We start from the raw sequence: 23053 nt of genomic DNA on the forward strand, positions 1-23053 counted from the left end.
AGTTGTCCACAAGGGTAACTTGTTTAAAGCACACCTTCAGTGGCTCCTTCCCTTCCCTGTGTTGTTCCCTATCTTCCTACTGTACTGTGTCGTCTGGTACAAATTATCTGTGTTTTCTGTCCCAAATAAACCAGTAGGCCCAAATCTTGTCTGATTCTGTGGGAAACCCTAAGACACCCAGTAATACAAATATACAAGCTTCAAAGATATGTTCTAAACATTTGTCTTTAAATTTTAAAAAATTATTAAAATACACATCAAGTAAATGCAAGAAATTCCAACTTATTCTACTTTCTGTAGAACTTGTTTTGAGCCTTAGATATTTAATGGTTTCAAGACAATTTTTTATTTCTTCTAAAACTCTTTGGCTCACGAATGCTATCACACAGTGAACATTTCTATTCTTTATTTCAATCTCATTTGAGACTGGAAGAATAGCTTTGACCTTGTTTGGAGTCACTTGAACTCTGTAGGCTCCAAGCTAACTTTTTCTCCCACACTCAAGCTCCATTTACTGCCAGCAAAACATGACTTTTTAGTTCAAATAAAAATATCTTTGAAAGGACTTATAAAAAGGTTCATAAGATGTGTTGGTGTTTGAAATGGCTCTGAGGTGTATAAATGAATCAGGAACACACAGATTAAGTTTCTTTTGAAATACAAGTTCTGAAAGAAAGGAGTCCTTGGGGGAAATATTTATGAAGATTTACTGCTTTGTTTTGTTTGTTTGTTTGTTGCTCTATTTTGTTTTGCCTAAAACCGTTAAAGAATTGTTGAAAATTTTCTCTTTGATAAAATCACCCTGGAATTCTCTTGAAACTGCTAGAGACCATTGTTTCTCTGGAGAATAAATATTTAAAGTTCTTACTACTTAGAGAACCAACTTCTTGGTTCTGTCAATCCAAAAAATTCATTTTAATGTTCTTAAATCAAATGTCTTTAAGGATTGTGCATTTAACATGAATAGATTTCAGCATATGTTTACATTTATGCCAAATTCATAAGGTCACTGGCATTACAGTTCATAAAAAATCATTTGTAAGAAAGTTGCAATTTCTTTACTTTTAAAATTTGCTTGCTTTCCACTACAGTTAATGTTTTGGTAAATCATTACATATTCAAGTGTCTCTATGTTTTAAACACTTCATATTAATTAAATATGCACCAAAGAAAGATTTTTAAAAAATACTTTTGCCTATGCACAACTAGGCTAATAAAAAAATTCTGTAGAGATTTAAAAACTCATTTTCATAACATATGCAATACAGTAAACACATTTAGAGCTCAGGAAAAAAAATTCATTATTAATGATACTACACATGCCTAGTCCTCAAGTATTTTAAATTATTTTGCTTTGATAGAAATGTACTGTACTAGGTTTCTGGGTAAACTATTAAGTACATTTCCTTTTAGTTATTTCTAATGTATTGCCTTGAAATTTGAATAGACTCTATTTTTATTTAAGAAGTAAAACACATACAGTATTTTTTCAGACTGTTTTTTTTCTTTAACTTCTTTAAGTAAAAAGTAATATTCTTTTTCCTTACCACAAACAAATCCTAGTTTTTAAATAGTTCTTTTTCCTTTCTAGTTAGATCTAAGTGGCTATCTCTCTGTTCTTTTCCCCCTACACACACAAAGTATAGGATTTCTGTAGTTGCATCTGTTTTTGTGTCTCTTTCTGGCTTCCTTTCAGATTCTTCCTCTGTACCTTTCTCCTCACCTCCCTTTATGTATCTCCTTCTATGAAACCTCCTCAGAATTAAAGCACAAATTAATTAATTTGCCAAATTTATGTTTATAAAAGAGAGCAAGCAAGCAAGCAAGCAAATCAGTGAGTCTTATATAGAGAGAACCTGCTGCCAATAGGAGAACATGCAGAAGCTCTTGTTTACATGATAATTTAAAATGTTAAATGGAGGTTTAAGTTCTGCGTTTTGCCTCTCAGAGGAGTGTTTACTTATTAAACTAAAGATAAATTTGTTCATCTGAGGTGAAATGCAAGATTAAAAAAATTCAGATACCTATGAAATACAAACACAATTTCATTTATTTATGATCACCAACATGCTGTAATCAAAGCAGAACTCATTAGTCAGTGATTATTCGATTCATTGTGACGTGTTTCTTCCAGCAAGAGAGGGAAAAGAGGCGAAATTCACAGCATAGAATGACAGAACATTTAGGAAACAGAGTTTTATTTGTTCTTCTGTTGGGAGAGCTAATTACTCATCGATTTGAGACCTAATGTCTTGATAAACATATATTGATTGAGCCTGATTATTTCCTGCAATGTCAGAAACATTCACACATATTTGTGTTACTACAAAAGCTATGTAATTTATTGGTGGGCACTAATGACTTTAATGAAGTCAGAAAGCTTCAAGTGGCAGAAGTAATGAAAGGAAGATTGCAATCAGTGAATTTTCTAATTCTTCATTCCAGCTACAAATATTAGCCTATTTTGACTCATTAGCCATGTTCATGTTTATATAATGACTTATTTACATAAGTAGGTCTGTTTAAAGTACACCAATATCTGGTGCCCAGTTCAAATTCAGAAAACATGGGGAAAAGGGGTCAAGTCACTGAGAGAGATTTAAATGTGTAGTTGGAGTGGTGAGAAACACGAGCTTATTAGTGAAATGTGCAACAAGTGATGAACTCAGCCTTGGTCATATGGGTCTTATTGAACAACATTCTTCCAGTGTCATGGCCTTTGAACTTGCAGTCTCATCTGCCTGGGATGCTCCTTCCCAACATACATAGGTCTCTGCTCAAATGTCTTTTCAGAGAGAGCTTTCCTGACACCCTATATGAAATATATAATATAGCATCCTCATCTTCCTCTTAGCTTCATGTCTTCACTGACCTGGTCTATATGTATTTAAAAAAAATTTATATGTCTTATCCACTAGCAATTACTTTGTTCCTTTTGTTTACTGCTTTCCTTGGGTCCTAAAAGAGTGTCTTTGTTGATTTGTCTAAAAGGTAATTGTGAAGCATTAACATCATTTATTTTGGCTGATCTCTCTCTTTCTCTCTCTCTCTCTTTTTTTTTTTTTTGGCTGATATCTCAATGCAATGCGAGTCGCTACAAGAAATGAAAGATATGATTCTTTTTTTTAAAGGCGCTTATAATCTATTTGGTGAGAAAAGCCTGTCACACATTATATTAGTGATCTGTTGCTGTGTAACAAATTATCCCAAACCATTAGTAATTTAAACAATGAACATTTATTATCATACAGTTTCTGTGGTCAGGAATTAAAGAGTGCTTATCTGGGTCTTTCTGGCTCAGAGTGTCTCATGAGGTTGCAGTCAAGATACTGGCCTGGGCTGTGGTCATCTGAAGGCTTGACTAGTGCTGGAGGATCACTTCCAGAGGAGTTCACTTATATGGCTGTCAAGTTAGTGCTGGTGTTGGCAGAAGGCTTCAATTCCACCCCATGGAGCTTTCTATAGGGCTGCTTGAGTGTCCTCATGACTTGCAGCTGGATTCTTGTAGATGAGTGATCCCAAAAAAGAATAAAGTGGAAGCCACAACGTCTTTTATGACCCAGCCTCAGAGGTCAGAATCTGTCATGTTTGAGATAGTTTCACGGTTACACAGGTGAACCCTGTTCAATGTGGAAGGGGGCTGAGCAAGGGTATGAGTTCCAGGTGAGAATCATTTTGGAGACTGGACCACACATGAAATAAACAATGAGGCATACATGCCCAGGTGTAATTAAGTACCACATGATAAAAACATTTAAGGTTCAATCAGTTTTGAGAATCTGAACTTACATAATTAGAAAGGCTAGCTGGATGGCAAATTTAGTCCTCATTTTAGCCAAGCGTTTTTAAAAATTTATAAACAATATTGTTAAACCCTTGCTTTCTGTGCTAGGTCCATGGATTATGAATAAAGCCCAAATCCTGGGAAGGAGGTACTCATAGTCCATTGTGTGGAAGGTCAAAATTTTGAAGCAATAATGGTTTTGAATGAACTTAAATACTTTGTGCAGGAGGGCAAGAACTATCATTGAGAGCCAGTTTTCCTCTGAGCATTAAAAGCAAAAATTACAAATACACAAAATAATCACATATGTCGATGGAAAAGTCTTCATGCTCTTGTTATAAGCAATTTTAATTGACTACAAGAAAGGTGGATTTTAGGAAAAATCAGCTAAGTAATCTAACATAAAAAAAATCACTAATCATGATTATCATACACTAGGGGAATCCAGGTAACTAACTACTCCATAAAAGAAATCAGTAGAAACTGATCTTATTGGGGCACCTGGGTGGCTCAATGGCTGAGCATCTGCCTTTGGCTCAGATCATGATCCCGGGGTCCTGGGATTGAGTTCAGCATTGGGCTCCCTGCAGGAAGCCTGCTTTTCCCTCTGCCTGTGTCTCTGCCTCTCTCTCTGTGTGTCTCTCATGAATAAATTCTTTAACCAAAAAAAAAAAAAAAAAAAGAATGAAAGAAAGAAAGAAAGAAACTGATCTTATTCTCTCAAGCACCTCAACTTCCCCACTCTTGCCCAAATTGGAATGTAACTTCGTAGATTTTTAAACTCATCAGTCCACCAAAACTTTTTCTGGCCCAATGACTCTTCACTAGTATTTGTCACAACAGTGATTGACTGAAAGGACATTTAATGTCTAAATCAAGTGACCATTGTTTCTCTTAACATTTTCTCCTTCCCATCACATGATTTATTATTCTTATCTCAGATCTCAGTCACCTTTCAGACTGAGTCTGTGGCCTATGTCAATGCTAATTTTCATCCCTCTCTAAGGAATGAGGGAAATAATCTACCATCTCATACTCATTTAGTCGATGTTCCTTAAGACAGAGATTAACCCAATGAACTGCTTTAAGTAACACAAAATTCAAGTAGAAACCAATCCTCAGTCTAGCAGAGAAATAGACGCTCATACATCTCTGATGGAGGATAATAAATGATAGCCATAAAAAGCCTGGCAACTGTGTCGATAATCTGACTTATTGATTCCTCTTCTAGGAAAGACTTAAAAAAATTAATGTATACAAAGATGGAATGAGGGGGACCTGGGTGGCTCAGTGGTTGGGCATCTGCCTTCGGTTCAGGTCATGATCCTGGGGCCTGGGATAAGTCCTGCATTAGGCTACCTACTGGAGCCACTTCTCCCTCTATGTCTCTGCCTCTCTCTCTGTCTCTCATGAATAAATAAATAAGATCTTAAAAACAAAAAGATGGAATGATAAAGATATTCATGACAGAGTGGCTTATAATTGTATAATAGGGAATGCAGAAACAAATTAAATGTCCATCAAGAGAATATTTCATTGTATATAGATAAAAATACAATGAAATACTAAGCAATCATAAAAATCATGTTGTAGAACAACATCTTATGGCAATGAAATACATTCACAATATATAGTTAAGAGAAAAAAAGGCAATGGAAATAATTACGTGACTGTTGTTCCATGTGTGCATTTAAGAGCACACATTTATTTGGAAATAAGGTTGTAGAAATTTTTAAATGTCAAAAATGATTTATCAGTAGTTGGTAGACTTGTAAGGTGATTTGCATTTTTCTCTTACTCTTGTCCCTCTAGTATCTCCAGAAGAACATTCCTAGGCTAGCGTGTTAGAAGATGACAAGTGGTGAATGAAGCAGAACTGAGTTGGCCCATTTCCCCATCTGAGACGGCCCTGGATCATCTGACTGCTAGGTGGTCCCAGATAGATAAATAAGCCTAACATGATCAACAAAAGAGCCACACCTAAGTGGACCTGCAGCTGACCACAGACACACAAATGAGATCACCTGTAAGTGGCCAAGTTGGCTGTACCTTGCAGGTCCCAAACTAAAAAATGTGCTTCGTCATTTGCCACTGGCATTTCATAGTCACCTGCTACCCTGCATTATTGTAGCAATAGATAACAGACAGACCTAAAGCTTGTCAGGGTTTGGGGAACTAGAAAACAACAACAACAACAACGCAACAACCACCTGAGATTCAGTCCAAAGGTGTTTTAGTATAGAGCTTGTCAGAAAACATTTTTGAACAGGCTAGAATGGCAGGAAGTTTAAAAACAATATCAAAATAGAACTGGTGTTCTAACACGTGCAAGGCACTAAGCTATGGTCTGGGTGGGTCACAAGTGGAAGGACACACAGCCCCTACCTCCTCCTGGAGCTCACACTGCAATAGTGGGAATTTCCCTTGACTCAGATAGATATGGCTCTCAGAGAGTTAGCAACAATTGTATTAAAATGCTACAGCACCAAAGAGCTTCAAATTGCTGAAGTTGGTTAAAAATGCATTAGCTTTTCTCCAACATGATTCTGAAAGCACAGTAAAATCAAAAAGTCTGCTCCAGCCGCCCGATGAACTTGAAGTAATGAGGTCTATAAGTTGACTTGAACAGAAGAAAATGATATTAAGCTTTCATGGAGGACAAATGAAAGTATCTACCTGTAACCTTTCTGACAGCCAGAGACCCTTTGCCATTTAAAACTCTGCTGCTGTGGTGCATTATTCCCAGGCAGCTGAGAGTTTAATAAGACTTTGCAGAGACACCTAACCTTCCAGTCCCTGGCTGCCTGCTGGCAACCCTAAGGCACTCGCTGTAGAAGCTGACAATCTGAGCTAACATCAGGGCACGGATTTCCTCAGACAGAGGGGCACAGGTTGGCATAGTAATGTCTGCCCGCTGCCCCTCTGTGCATGGAAATCACAGAATGGTCTCATTCGAAGCCAGGTGAAGTGTCCGGCACCCTTGGGTGTTTGATCTTGGAGATTCCAGTGGTCATCGCTCTTCATTACTGCAATACCTGATTCTCCTGCTGAATGAAGAGCTCCCTCTTTAGAGTGATATACAAGTCTTTCTTTGAGCACGTCCAACCTGCCTGGTCCAGCCTTAATTCCCAATATTCTTCCTATCACATCCTCCATCCCCTGTACTCTGGTTATTTGGGTTAGCTATTTGCTGTTCCTGCTTTGCTCACCTCTTTGCTTTGTTCAGCCTGTGACTTTCATGGTCTCCAGCTGGCCCACTCTTTTACCTTCAAATTCTGGCTTTGCTTTACAGGTTTCTCTTCCCTATAAAAGTTATAGTGATACTTACACAACATACAACGTGCCAGGGACTTTGCTAGGTGCCTTGCCCATCAGAACTCATTTGATTCTGTTTAACAACTCCAGGAGATTAGTATTGCTATTACTATTATTATCATCACCATCATCCCAATTTTCAGATAAAGAAAGTGAGGCACAGAGAGACTAAAGCAGCTTGCTCAAAGTCAGAATCAGTTCCATGGGGCTGGAGATCATGTGTGTCTTGCTCACTGTTGTATTACTTGTGCCTAATACGAAACCTGGTCCACAGTATTGAACGAAGGAAGGAAAAAAATGACTCCATGAAGCTGTTTCTGTAGTCAGAATTAATCTCTCTTCTCCTTTCACATCCCTACCCCAAGACTTAACACATAAGTGCCTAACATATAACCTCATAAGGTTGGACCCTCATTTCCAAATAATCTGCACTTTCAAACATCGCCTTACGTTCACACCCTAACCCTCCCCTGCTTGGAGGAAGTCAGACTTTCACAGATCAGGTGGTTTCCCCACTCTGGTGCTGCCTGAAGGCACTGCTGCTGAGAAAGGAGACCAGAAGTCCATGGGAGATGTGGAAGAAAGACTACAGGTGGGAGGTGGGGACTGTGCAGCCAGCCCCTTACCCTGAAGAAGCACAGCACTGCCCCCTCTGTAGTGAAGGGTCTCCAAGAGCTTGATGGCTCATTTAGAACTAGCAGCCGAGGTGAGTGTCCCTTGCAAATCTCCCCTCCTGTGCCTCTCACACTCTGGCTTCACCCACAGTAGCAGAGTAAGTTAAAGAGGTTGTGGAGGGCCAGGGAGGGGTGGCAATGAAGTGCAGCCAGGCAACTAAATGGGAAGCAGAGAGGGTAAAAGGTGGTGATCAGATGGAGAACCTGGGGCCTCATCCAGCTGTGTTAGTACAAGTACTGATTCCCCTTAGGTCAAGACCTCACAGGGTTTAAAGATCAGGTGTCATCGTCATTGGCCCTCTCTGCACAGGAGGAACCAAAGGAGGAGCTTGAGCAGGGAGCCCTAGTTCTGGCTTATCTCCCTCCATGAATAGCTATTCTGTTGGCAGCCAAGAGCTAAAGCTGTGTGTAGACAGACGTCAGACCCTGTAGGGTGGTTTCTCACTTCTGGCAGGGGGCACCTGAAACTGAAAAAAATTGTATTAAGGGATTTTGTAATTACTAACTTTCAGTCATCTAGAAAGAGAACTCCCTTCTGCTTTCAGACATTCCATCTTCAAATGCACTTTTTGTTTTTGGACCACCTATATTTTTTTATATTCTTTCCATCACTAGATCATAGGCTCTAGAAGAGAGGGGCATGACCACATTCATATTTCTCTCCTGCCTGCTCCTTTCCCTCTGCAAATTGCATGAGGGTTCTTTTACAAAACTTTAAACTCATGCAATTTAATTGTATGTCATAATAAGCAAGTGTCACTGCTAAAATAGACTAGTTCTGGGCAGCTCGGGTGGCTCAGCGGTTTAGCGCCACCTTCAGCCCAGGGCATGGTCCTGGAGACCTGGAATCGAGTCCCACGTCGGGCTCCCTGCATGGAGCCTGCTTCTCCCTCTGTCTCTCTCTCTCTGTGTCTCTCATGAATAAATAAACAAACAAAATCTTAAAAAAAAATAAAACAGACTAGTTCTGGTCATTTTGGTGAGCTTCCTCTTTCAAAAGCTTTGGAGCCAGGGCCAAAATTCCAACTTGCTGGAGGAGGATGTGCTGAAGCACAACCCAGGTTCCCTATGAAAGACTTCCATACATTTACTGGAACACATCCAAAATACCACAGAATCCTGCCACTACCCATCAATATTAAAACTTTCTTCCCCTTTTCTTAACTGAATGTCTGTGAAGAAAGCAAGGTGATTTTAATGCTACAGCTAAACTTCAACAGTGAGATGTCCCTTAAAAGATAGACACTGCCATTAACACCCATCAGAGGGGAGATCACATGCGGCTAGCGATGGTTTCCAAAGATTAATTTTAAAAAAGAGAAAAAAGGAATTCTGATATTGATGACTAGCAGATAGGGTAATACAAATGTAAGGCAAGTGATCATTTCAAATGTATAATTACATTTTACCCCAGTAATTATTAATTGCAACGTACTTAAACACTATTAGGTTTCCTTCAGAAAGAATAAATAGAAGATAAAGTTGATTTACAAAGTACTTTCATATAAAATATCTCATTTACTTCTCACAACAATGCTTTTGTTTAGATAGTTCCCTCCTCATTTTACCTATGGGGGAACTAGGTGCTCCTTCCACCACCCACCTAGTAACCAGATTATCAAGCAGTATAGATGGTAATCAAGGATATGGGATCTGAAAAGACAAATGTACTCAAATTCTGGCCTTTCCATTTATTGGTCATGTGACTTAGACAAGTTAGTAAAATCTGGACCCAAAAGTAGATTTTGCAACTTAAAATCCTATGATACCATACCGAAGGGCTAAGGAATACTTGAGAAACAGAAATGGGATGGAAATACATGCATACTTTTCTTTGCCAAATGAGTCATTCCACCATCATGTCCATATCTCCACGTTTTGTAATTGCTATAGAGTTTAAAAATACTTAAAAGGAAGAAGTGACCCATTCTTATGAACCTTTAGTGATATGGTGGTGGTGTTGGTATCCTATTTAATAATAGTATCTATCTATCTATCTATCTATCTATCTATCTATCTATCTATCAATTATCTATCTATCTATCTATCTATCTATCTATCTATCTATCTATCGCCTCCATAATAAAGCATTCTGAAGGGATCTGCAATAAAACTCACCACTGTGAGCTGGGCAGGGAATGCACGAAGCCTCACCAGTTGAGGAGCCAATCTAGGCCAGATTCAGAAAAAGCTGGGAGTGTCACTGGGCACAAGGCCTTGGGCTAGAACTCTGGGTCCAACTGAGGAGGCAGGGCTATTTTGATAGTAGCTCCACCCTCAGGAGAAAACATCTCATGGCCAGTTATAGCCGGAAAGCTGCCACCATAGCTGATCTGCGAAACTGTTGCTGGAACTCAGAAATCAGGTATTTATCAATTAACTATTGCTACAATAATGCCATGTAACAAACCACCCCAAAACTCAGTGGTTGAAAACAAAATACTATTCTATTCTGGATCTACAGATCATCTGGGACAGCTCTGCTTCATTCTGCAGGTCTCTGAGTCTCGGTTTTCTCCCTGGCCTATCAACCTCTCTGAACTAGAAGGCTTGCTGGGACATGACATGTTCTTTTCAAGGCAATGGCAGAGGTATAAGAGGCAAAGAAGAAACCCAAAGCCTCTTAAGTCCTCGACTATAAACTGGCACCATCATGTCAGCTCTATTTCATTGATCAAAGCAAGAGGCCAAGGCCAAAGTCATAAGGCAGGGAAGTACACTCTGCCTGTGATAAAGCCATGATAATTATGAAGTGCAGAAGACATAAACAACTTGGATCAGCAATTCAGTCGACTACTGTCCACCTCCTTGGCTACATTATTCACATCTCTCCAATATGAAAATAGCCTATCCTCTCCAAAGTACATCCAGAAGTCTCACCCAATCATGGTATTTGGCTCAGCATTTAAAATTTCATGATCTCCATCTGGGCCAGATGTGAACTGAACCTACAAACTAAGAAGACAAATCACTGGCCCATCCCCTCTTCATACCACACAATATGCAATGGTCTAACAGGGATAGGAGACAGGAGAATCACAGTGAACACCTCATTTACAATGAGGAAACTTATTCCTTAGTCATTCTGAAATCCCTCTAAGCAAATTAGCCAAGTTTCCCAGCCAAAGGAGTAGGATATATTTCTTACTAAGATCTTGGTTCTGTTTTCAGGGAAGGGAAGTCAAGCTGTGGGCATCAGGTGGAGTCGAGTGGGCTGGGTGTAAGATCTCTGCTCCATTGTTCTCTACAGCTCCTAGCTCTGTCCTCTAAGGCATCCTTTTCTATCATCTTCCTCACTTGCTTCTGAAAGGGACATTGAAACTTATACATTTTTTTTAATTTATTTTTTTATTGGTGTTCAATTTACTAACATACAGAATAACCCCCAGTGCCCGTCACCCATTTTTTTTTGGTGGCTAAAACTTTCCTCAGCCTCTTACCTACCTGTAGAAAACAGGGAGCTGTGGGACACCTGGGTGGCTCAGTCGGTCAAACAACTGTCTTCAGCTCAGATCATGATTTCAGGATCATGATCTGGGGATCTCAGGATCATGGGATCCAAAGTAGGGGTCTCTGCTTAGCAGGGAGTCTGCTTCTCCCTCTCCCTCTGCCCCTTGTGCATGCACTCGCTCTCAAATAGATTTTAAAAAAAAAACTTAAAAAAACAAACACAAAACCTGGGGGCTCAGAGGTCTTTTTTCCCTGTCAGTTTCAATCTCATTTAGCTTAGGCTGGTAGTACTTAGGCATTTTTTCTACAACTCAGTGGGTTTTCTATGTTTGATTCCAGTCCATTCTATGTGTCAAAGCCACAATTTTTTTTCAAGACAGGATTCTCTTTGCTGATTTAATTACTAGCACTTTGGGCACATCAGGTGGCAGTAGTACTATACCTTTAAGTTTCATAAGAGGTTTTAAAATCACTTTGTAATAGTTTATAAACTTATTAGCCACACCCCTGATTGGGTCCTTACCCTGAGGCCATGTTTTCCTGCCAGTCACCTAGATTTGGTCTTTGTCTCTCCTGCCATGTGATTCAACTACCAGACCCTGGACTTGATCTTTGGCCCCAAGCTGTATCTTAATTTGAGAATCTTTTTCTGGCTGGAGAGGCTGAAGATTAGAAACAGTTTTGATTTTTTAACCCAGCAACTTCAGGGCTGCCTGCAAACTGTGTTTTGTTTTATTTGGTTCTGAGCATATCTCCTTTCCTATAGTAGTTCCCTATATGCATTTAAAAGCAAACAACTCATTCTTCCAAAATTTTTCTTGGAAATGAGTTTCTCATCTTTCCTTCACCCTTTCATTTGATTATGCTGCTCACTGCTCTGCGTGCTTATACCATGCAACCTATCAGTGAGTGGAAAATCCTAGTATTTAAATTTGTGTACACAGAATGTCCCACTTGGACCTTAAGGTCAAATTTATCTGTACGAAACACCTCTTCTAGAACTCGACTGTGTGACAGCAAGATCTGGCTCAGCCCTCAAGAAGAACTTAGAATTTTTTAATTGCACTATATTTAGATCTTTTCTTGGAACCATATAGAGGGAAAAAAATAGTAGAGTAGGATTTGGGTACTTCTGTTTTGGATTAAAAAAAAATCTTACCTTTGTCCCTTAGAAGGGCTCCAGGTGCAAATTCTACTGGTCTGAAAATATCTGGAACAGAACTATACCATTTATTAGCCCCAACAAATGGTGGAGTCTTGGAATACCAGCTATTTGGTAGAGCATTAGATAATAGAGTGGCTTGATTCCATCAACATCATGACACAGATTACTTCAGGTTCATGAGTAAAAGTTTCCTCCAAAAAAATCTAATATCAAATTTTCCCACAGAGGTTCTAGACTGATTTATAAAGTTTATGATGGTGCTTAGGTCTATTAGTGGATGTTCTATCTCTGGCCCATCACCCTCCACTGCAGAACCAGTGAGTTCAAGGCTATAGACACTACAGACTTTTGCAATTATACGGGTGCCCTCTCCTCTTTATCCTATTTGTGGCAACAAGAGATTAACCTATCAAAAGTGCATCACTTGTCTCCACTAAAGACATAGCTAAGCTTCTTACCACTGGAAATCCCTGCATAGGTTCAGCTTCTAGCATGGGGCAAATGGACCAGAACTTCCTGGAATATAGGACCACAGAGCTGGCGTTGGTGCTTAACTCTCCACAGTGTGCAGATCTAACTGGGGACTCAGCTTCCAAGGGACCCAGTCCTTCTTTAGGTTCATGGAGCCTGTACACTAGGTGGGTTTGGCCCAACTCATTCCAAAGAGGATCAGCCAGCCACTCCTCAATCTAGGCAAAGAGGGGCTCTGATTCCAACCCAAATGCGTGAGCAGAAGGTCCTGACATACTGCCTTATGCCTCTCACATCAAACTTGGTAGAAGTAGTGTACTTAGAATTTAACCTCTTTTGATAGGCAGATATAATTTCCTTAGATGTCCTCCTCTAGGCCTAGCAAGAGACTCTAGCTATAAAACTAGGGTATTGTCCACCGTTAGGAGTCAGCATAATCACATATAAGTCCTTGGTCCCAGTGGCCCAGAAGCAGGTTTGTCAACTCAGGTTCTACTGAAAGAAGCTCGTTAGTCCACTAGGCCTAGGAAAAAGGCAAGGGCAGTCAGAAGAGAAATGCCTTGAGACAACAATCATGGTCATAACTTGCATAGTTCTCTGTGTGTTGATTGTTCTATGTATTTTATGTATATTAATGTTTTCTCTCACAGCAAATTCTATTCTATAGATGGAAAAAATCCTAGGCTCTTAGAAGTTAAATAACTTGCCTCAGGTCTCCCAACAAGTAGATGGTAGCACAGGACCCTGAAGGCAGACATTGTGTCCCCATAGTCCCATCACTATGCCCTGGTGTATGTCACCTGGCCTGCTCCAGAACATGGGGTATTTATTATCAGGAGAATGGGTTTACCAGCCAGGCAGGATTCTCAGCTTTGAGGATAGAAATGTTAGTTGATTGTTCCTTCATCTGTTTTTCTGAGCACATTCTATCTGGAAACTTGAAAGTCTATACTCTCACATGGATGGAGGATCTCCTCTGTCCTCTTCTTGGAAGAAGGCTTTTCCCCAAGAGCCTCTTCTTGGAAGCCGATTGAAGTTTCCTCTGCAGACTGAGCCAACCCAAATGTTTGTTCTTAGAACCATTTTGGGCTGCTCAAGTGCACAAAGACTTGAGTAGAAATTCCAGACTTGTACAACTTAGAACATGGCAGATGAAGTCAGTCTGGAAGTTTCAGTGTCTTACCTATGGAATCTGACTTTGAGCCCTGAGCACTGGCTGTTCCACCAAGAGGAATTAGCTGCAAGTGATCTAATTCTACACTTACATCAACACTCGAATTGTAGGTAAAGTCTTTCAAATACAATTGTAATCATTTTATAGTTGATTCTAAGAAGTAACAGGAAAATGGGATCGATCACTTTTGTAGGCTGTGAATATAAAATCATAGCATTAAGAGAAAGAGGGGAAGTTTTTCTGAAATGCTGCAGAATAATTCTGTCAGAAGAAAGATATACCATCGAGAAGTAAATACGATGTATTGAGAGACTATTCATGGTCACTCTGGTTCATGGAGTGGTTCTGAAAGGCAGGGTCTGTCAAAGCATGAATAGTATAGAACTTCTGCTGAACTCACACAGTTTGAGCAAACTTGGTATCTGCACCCCACCTCCCATTTCTAATATGCATGTATTCCTTTTTTAAAAAGATTTTATTTATTTATTTGAGAAAGAGAGAGAAACACGAGCAGGGGGAGGGGTAAAGGAAGACGGTGAGAAGCAGACTCCTAGCCGAGCGTGGAGCCCAGTGTGGAGCTCAATCTCAGGAACCTGACTGAGATCATGACCTGAGCTGAAGTCAGAGAGTTAACCAATTGAGCCACCCAGGCGCCCCTAATTCTGTGTGTACTCTGACCTTCAGCGAACAGCATTGTGAATATAAGAACCCAAGAATCATTCCTACCTGTTGGATCCCTATATCCAATCTGTAAATCCTAAAAATCCATTGATATTAATGTAGCTGGAAGCCACACTGCTCTCTCCATACAGCACCACCTTATTCAGGCTCTTATAATATCACAACTGCATTCCCCAAGCAGCCTCCTAATAGGCCCCCCTGTCTCCAACGTTACTCCTGCTCTCTCCATTCTCTGTGTTGCTGCTGGTGTGATCTTTCTGAAATAAAAAAAGGGCTTCCACTGTCTAAAACTCTTCACTTGGCCCCTACAGTTATCAACTCCTTCACCCGTGTACACAGTGCTGCTCATCTGCTGTGGCTACCTTCACACCAGCACATAGTCACTCCAGCTAATTCAACTAGCAATAGGTCCAGGATGCTGTATTGCTCTTTCTTCTCTCTTTAAGCTTTGGTTTTTGTTTCTATGTGCTTGGAATGCCCTTTCTCTGACGCCACAGTTCCAGGAGAGAGATAGTCATGGAAAGTGACCAAGTGTGGGCACTAGAGATGAACGTGCATTAGAACACGATGAAGGACACTCACTGAAACTGTTCACGGGAATCCCTATATGATGGGGTGGAAGGGGAGGTGTTAAGGGATTGGTATTGCATGATATACTTTTTTCCATTCCTATATTTCTTAGATTTTTTAATTGAAAATATGCTTAACTTATCTCTTTATATTTTTCACCACACTTTCCCATCCTCACCCTCAGAGATACTGAATCAATGCAGAAGCATCTAGGATTCTGATTTTCCACAGTCTCTCCCCCCACTTTTGAAACTGTTCATCAGTTTTGGGAATTGTGGTTGAAGTGATTATTTTCAATATAAGGCAACTGACATCTCTGAGAAAAGCTCTAACTCTATTATACAATACTTTTTTATTATTTCTTTTTATTTTGTAGTAGCTTAATTCCACTACCAATATACATTCTCAAGTCTCTACTACACATGAATTACCTGTACGAATTATAATAGCCTTGACAGCCATCTAAATAGCCACATTCATATAAAGGGCCTACATAATCCATTATAAACCATGTGTTTGTGCAGTAAGTCTATAAATTATTTTAAAATTAAGGCAAACAAGAAAAAAATCTACAAATACAAATATCAGGATTTCTTAAATCCTAAATTTTTAACACTAACTGAAATACCATTTGATTGGCTCTCAAAGCAATGGCTAGTCTCAAAATATAAAATAGAAAGCTATTACAAATATTGGCTTTGATATTATATATACCTATTTCCCTACATATTTTCAAGTTTTTGACTTTGGGAAAATATAAACATGTGTTTTTAGAATTACCTCTTGAAAATATCTATAATACCCTAAAATTCAGACATTAGAGCATCTATTTCTTTAAACTTGTTAGTTATATTTTCAATACACTCTCCAGCTTTTAATTTTATCCCATCAATTACAAGATAGTCCTCTTCATAGTGGTTTTCAAATGGGCTGCATGCAGGAACTTCAGGGTTGCATTTAGATAACTGTAAAAATAACCATACAGTTCATCAGAAGTACATCAAACTTACTGGAAGACCAGGCTTAATTATTTGAACACAATGTAAAGTAGTCAGTAACTCCACAAGCCATAGCAGTAACACAAAGTGTTCTGTTATGCTGGTGGTCAAATAAAATAATGATCCCCATATAGAGTACAATGCATAGTAAATGTCTTAATATAAGAAGGACTGATTATTCAGGCCCTCTCTCTTTTCACCAACATTATACATTTTAGTTTTAATATTAAGCTTGGGGAAAACATGACCTGTTTCATTCTATGACTTTTCTATATTTGTTTATTTTAAAAATTACTATTATAGAGAATACAACTTAAAATTGTTTGAGTTCCACTTTCCATGGCTAGCTTCTCAAAAGCCTCTACATGACTTATACATAGTGATAGTTTGCTCTAGCTTAGTAGAAAGGGACACTAGTAAAAATAATACAAATATCCATAAACACATACAAGATTTGTAATTTCCAGGTTCATTAAAGGTAAAGTGAACTTCCATGAAATTAAGAAAAAAAATACATGTAATTTATACAAGTATTTCACATATCAAAAAATTGTACCTTTTAACACAATAATTATTCACTAAACTGTCTTATGCATATGGCTTATCAAATTTGTGAATTATTCAGGTGGATTTTATAAAAATCCGATATTAATTCTCTCTCATTGCTTGCAAAGCTGGGGCATGACAACCAGTGTTAATATTAGCTAAAGAAGAACATAATTAGGAAGATGACTTTACTAAGGAAAATAGCCTCATAAAACATTTCAGTGACAAATAGAAAAGAATTCTGATTATCTACTTGTGTATGCTTTTTTGTGTGTGTTGCTACCCTCACCCAATGCTTGACAGTAATCAACCTGAACCCTCATACATTAAATGAAGGATGAAAACACCATCATATTTACAACTTTGAAAATAGCTCAAATGATATCTGCTCAGAGAATAAACATGCTCAGAACCTTAAAATTATCAGGTGGCTCTTTTTGGTATGTTAGCTTATAAGAGTTCACTTTCTCCTACAAACAAAACACAGCTTCAGTTTTAAGTGGTGTTAACTTTGGAAGCCATACTAATTTTCCCTGCTAACTTAAAAAAAAAGAGAGAGAGAGAGAAACCCCTGAGGTGATCATTTCTTTTCTTTTAAACTGGAAATTGTTCCAGCTTTGATAGTTGGTTTCATCGCTATTCTCCTCATTTAAAAGTGAACAAGGCCCTAAATATACTGAACCTGATGTGAATGCCAGACTTACAAAGCTCAGTGTGGAGAATGGCTTATGAACCAGTCCACAGGAGGCACTCACCTGCCTGCCAGAAAGTTAAAATGGTTAATTTTTACAATTCCTAAATGGCTCTTGAAAGCATAAAATAATACAAGAATCAAAAACAAAACGCAAGCTCCTGCCTGGTGATATATTAAAACTATGTATTTTACCTTAAGAAATAAAAATCAGAAATAATTTTCTGTTCTATCAAGTTACTAGTTATAATGGTAAAATAGAAGCCAATTCTGTGGCTGTAAAAGCTCCAGGACATCTCAATAAAAATCAACCTGGCTGTAGTTTTAAAAAGACAAACTGCAAAGACTGAAAAAACATTGCACAAAACCATATGGTGCTCACACAAAGCACACATTTGCTAGAAAAGCGTAATTTGTATATTAATTACATGTATATAATATATGTGTCACCAATCTACAGATCTTGCTTTATAAAAGGTAAGATCCATATAGAGAAAATAAGTTTTTTCAAAAAGGAACTCTAATTGGAAAAATGGCATTCACAACCCACGCAAATTCAGATATAGGTTGATATTGCCGGTGCTAATTAAGAAAACTATGTTTTTCAACTTGGTAAGAGTTTTTAGCATTAATTTTATTTTCTTTTAGGGTATTGATCTCTTTAACTATAGATCTTGTATATTCTGATTTCTAACTCAATAACGGGGGTGTTTATAAATCATTCTTTTTCTTTTTGGAATTTTGAATGAAAATCATACAATTGGGCAGTCTGCCAAAGTGTGTAAACAACCTCGCCCATATACAAATCCACCTTTTTCAGCATCTGAGAAGGGACAGACTTGGGAATGGGTAGTTGCTCCAAAGTGAGAATGTGGGAATGAAATGAAGAAAGGAAATCTCAGCCCTTCTCTCTAGTGGCTGCCATTGCCAATTCTCGTCTATAATAACAGCTAACCTTAGGTGTCAGTTACCATACAGACTACTTTTCCTGATTTGCCTTATTTAACACCCCAAAAATCCTCTGAGGCATGTGATAAGCAACTGTACCAAATTACACAAGTCCTCGATGACAGGACTAGGATTGGGACATTGATATTATATTCCATAGTCAGTGTTCCTAACCATTGTACTCTCTTGACTCCAGGCATTGTATACGTTTAAATGAATGAATGCAGAATGAACAAAACCTTAAGGATACAGGACTTCTTGCTTCCATTTTTCTTCCTATTAGAGAACAGCTGTACTGCCTTGTGGAAGCGTCTGCCTTATGACTTATTTTTCTCAAACCTACCACCACACTGCTGCTCTGTATTAATGACCTAGGCTTGTACCCTCATTTTATTGCACAAACTTGGAGCTGATGTGCCGAGCAGTTTGTCAACCAAATTAAAACCTATGTTGTCACATACAAATACTGAGTAAAGTAAGCACCCATGGACTTTCTCAGCCCAACATAGGTGGCCAAAAGAACAAAACTGGAAAATTCTACCTCCAGTGTGTCAATAATGAGGTTTGTCCTCACAGAGGTTGTCCCTGTGCATGAACCAGGCAGGGCAGTTTTCTTAGCAAGCTGCTCTTATTCTGGCCCCTTCTGACTGTGAAGATCAGCAGCAGTGGAGAGGTCTCTCTGCAGTGGCACCCCATCAACTACTGTGAGCCCCCTCCATTCTTTCTTCATTCCAACCTCAAAGATCTGAAATACAAAGGGCTTCTCCACTCACAGACTTTATTCAAAGACTGATAGATGCATTCTGACTTTTCAACAGGCTACTAGTTTATTATTCACTTTAGTATAATCAAGGGCTCAAATTTCAGAAGGGAAAAAAGTTTTCCACCTAATTAAAATGTACATGCAGAAACAGTTTCTACCATTTACAGAATCTGAAGTTGCTATTTAGGCCTAATCATGATTACCAGGGCTACCTTTTTTCCTGCATTTACTTCCTTTCCATGCTCCTCTTCAGACTCATCAGGTGCTGCTGTGGGCTCTAGCGCCTGCTGTAGCATTTGCTCCAACTCTTTTAGTAAAACTTCTGCCTCAGAGACAACTAAAAAACATCATTAATGTAGTAAAAAATATTACATCTTAGTTAATTCAAATGAATCCATAATCTTAACCACCCCAAAAGATAAATCATCTAAATGCTACAAGATTAAAAAATATATATATTTTTATAATTTTCACAGATGGCCTCTACTTGATGCAAAATAATTATGGATTTCCAGGCAAATATTTCACAATTATTCCTTTAAAAATGTAGGTGATATTCTTGCTATATGTAGATCACAAAAAGCCCACTAGAAGTATTTTTGGTTTTGTTTTGTTTTGTTTTGTTTTCAGTCAGGGCCAAACTAAATTGCTTTATATAAACCAGGGGTTAGCAAACCTGTCCTGTGAAGGGACAGAGAGTAAATATTGCAGGCTTTGTGATTTCGGTCACAACCACTCAATTCTGCTGTTATGGTACAAACCACAGACATGTACCTAAACAAATGAAAGTGATTATGTTCCAATAAACCTTTATTTAGAAAAACAAATGGACTGTGGGCCTCAGTTTGCCATCCCTACAGCAAAGTATTAAAACTACTGTTAAAAGGGAAAATCATGTAATTAAGTGGCTAATCTAAACACAGGCTAATCTCTTCCTAATCCAAATACCAGCACATCTTAATTGCTTAATCTGATTATATACATTTTTTTAAATACCACACTTACAAAATTCTTTTGCGTGTGTACTACTGTGACATGAATTCACTGAATTTGATAAGATGTAATAATATCCTCACAAAAGAAATAGATTACCATTATATAACTATATACATTATAGTTGAGTCTATAGACTCAACTACTGATTAATAACATGCAGTTGAATTCTCGATTCAAATAATATAAACATTTTTGTTTGATATAGTCTTGTTGAAGTAAATATCAAGGAAAGGAGACCACATGTGGCCTGCTGTCCTGCACAAGAGACAGATGGAGCATCTGAGATGTCCTTCCAAGGCAACGTGATTCAAAGATAAAGGCCATGAATACATACCTCATCATTTTTTACTCTGGTGACAAAAATCTGACATACCACCTCCTATTATCTACCATTCTTTGGCAGGTCACCAAAAATCACACTAGGTAGAACAGCTAAAAGTTCATGGAATATGAAAATAGCCCCAAGCAAGCAGGACATATGCTTTCTAGCTAAAATATTATCAGTGAATATGGAAACAAGGCATTCTCAGCACTAAGTTTTAATTTAATTGTTGAACATATTTTAAAATTTTCTAATTAGTTATTTTTAGGAAGAATGCATACAATATATGCATCCCGTTATGTCTGTGTGAACACACACACACACACACACACACAGGTATCCTTGTACACTATGTTGTAAGGTGAAAAACAGAGATTGTTAATGTGGAAAGTTTTGTTTTCTTTCCTCCAGTTCAAAAGAATCCATGTTTTATTAAATCTTCTTTGTTGATAATTTTCTCTTATCTTTTACTCATAAGAAGGAAATTTTAAAATTCTCCTAGAACATTATTAAAAAATAGCATTAAATAAAGTCATAGGAGGCTATGAAATAGAAAACTTTCCTATTCTTGGTTGTCACTACAGTATTAAAAAAAATTTTATTAACATTTTTCACATCACAGTTTTGTCTACAAAAATATTTTTTCGTCAATACTTATCACTTGGCCCAAGTACTTTTATATTCAATCAACAAATGTCAGTCCCTAAGGGCAAAGGATTCAAGAGTGTAGGCACAGACCAATGAGCCTTCCTGGTCATCATCTCTTCCCAGTCAACTTAGGTTTTCTCTGTGGAAGAGATCTTTCAAAAACAATTTGAAAGTAGCTTCTGGTAAGCCATTTGCATATCATAGAACCAGTTCCTAGGTTTAAAAACACAACAAAAACTGTAACTGACATGTTAGTTTTGTCCACATAGATATGTGTTCTGTGTAATTGCTAAAGCACAGGAACACAGAATTTGAACTATTACATTCTAAAACAATGGTATTCAAAACTTGGTAGGCATAAGAATCACATGGAGAATTTACTTAAAAAAGATGAATGCAACCCAGGCCTACTGAATCAGAATTTTCTACAATTATGTATATTTTTATTGAAGCAATTTTGTTAATGGAATTAACTTCTCTTTATAATAGATTTCCTACTTAGTAACCTGTTACTTAACAGACAGTGTGGTTATCTTCACACTGATTCTTTTTTTTTTTTTTTTTTATTTGTGATAGTCACAGAGAGAGAGAGAGAATGAGGCAGAGACACAGGCAGAGGGAGAAGCAGGCTCCATGCACCGGGAGCCCGACATGGGATTCGATCCCGGGTCTCCAGGATCGCACCCTGGGCCAAAGGCAGGTGCCAAACCGCTGCGCCACCCAGGGATCCCTTCACACTGATTCTTAATGCCACTCACAGATATTGTGTTTTCCTACTTTAGATTCTGAGTCTATGGAAATTGATACTGACATTTAATGCACTGTTGAGAAGATGGATTTTGAGCTATGTTGTAAAGGAAAAATGGCATACAAACATCTTTATATTTCTAAGGCTAGGCTAAAATACAATCAATTTATGATAATGAATGTCATTGCCGAATGGCATTGTAGGCCCTCCATTTTCAAGTGATCTGGAAAAATATGTACACTGCCTTTTGATCAAAGGGTAGACAAAGTAATGGATGACTTCATAAATCAACCAGGGTTCATAACACCAATTTGACTGATGTCAAATTCTGCTTCCAGAGCAATGGGAGGTTTGCTTTTCTAAATAGGTATTCCTATATTGTAAACCAATGGAGTTCAAAAATAATTCTCGAGAAACAGCAGTTACTGTAATCCACAAACTAGGTTATCAAAATTGGCCAATGATATCCTCTAAAGATAGAGACAGAATGAATGCCTTTGCTGATTGCATGACCAATCATCTTCTATCCATACTGTTTATCCTGTACTTCCCTGACTTGTTTCAATTTGTTGTTTAGAGTAAAGTGGTAGCATTACAGTTATTCTATCACTCAGAGAAAGTTTAAAAAAAAGTAAGAAAGAGGTATCTTTTATACTTAAGTCCATATCAGGCTTTTAAAAATGAATTTTTATAAAATAATCTGTGTAGTTTTTCTACTCGTAATAAGAAACAACTTATTGCTGGTGTCAATAAATCAGCTGCTATTTTAAAAGTCTTTATATATTATTGGAGTTTTCTCCAATCTCTACCTTTCTACTAAATGTTTAAAGAAGCTGTTTATTTCCATATATAAAGAACCTACTGGTTAGGCTACCTACCCCAAAGCTGGCACTGAAAAATATCACCTTCAATAAACTTTCAGGGTCATTTCAATATTGAAATTTTGAAGGTGTTTGTATACAGGACGGTGAGGAAGAGGAAAAAGTACTTGGGTTTTGTTTTGTTATTAAGTAATCACAAACACTCCTTTTATATGTTCACAATTTAAAGGTAGAGGTGAGTAAAATACAAGTTGGAGTGTAATGAAGAGGAGAGCGCCATTCCTGGAG

At 38.0% G+C, this 23053-nt stretch overlaps 1 protein-coding gene across 3 annotated transcripts in view; it reads right to left on the bottom strand.

Moving 5' to 3' along the window:
* Positions 1 to 3218: 3218 nt before the first annotated feature.
* The window catches only part of ZCWPW2 (zinc finger CW-type and PWWP domain containing 2), a 146726-nt gene continuing 126891 nt past the window's right edge, over positions 3219 to 23053 (bottom strand). For 2 of the 3 annotated variants that reach the window (XM_035705258.2, XM_035705257.2), the window contains 2 exons: positions 19443 to 19567; positions 3219 to 16249 (listed from right to left, as the gene is read on the bottom strand). In XM_035705258.2, the coding sequence (XP_035561151.1) occupies positions 16088 to 16249; positions 19443 to 19567 (287 nt within the window). In that variant the 3' untranslated portion in view covers positions 3219 to 16087. Of the gene's footprint in view, positions 16250 to 17532; positions 17588 to 19442; positions 19568 to 23053 lie in introns of all 3 variants that reach the window. The other variant, XM_049099714.1, reaches the window with a different exon arrangement.

Source organism: Canis lupus, chromosome 23 (assembly GCF_003254725.2).
Source record: "Canis lupus dingo isolate Sandy chromosome 23, ASM325472v2, whole genome shotgun sequence".
Classification (NCBI taxonomy): Eukaryota; Metazoa; Chordata; class Mammalia; order Carnivora; family Canidae; genus Canis; species Canis lupus.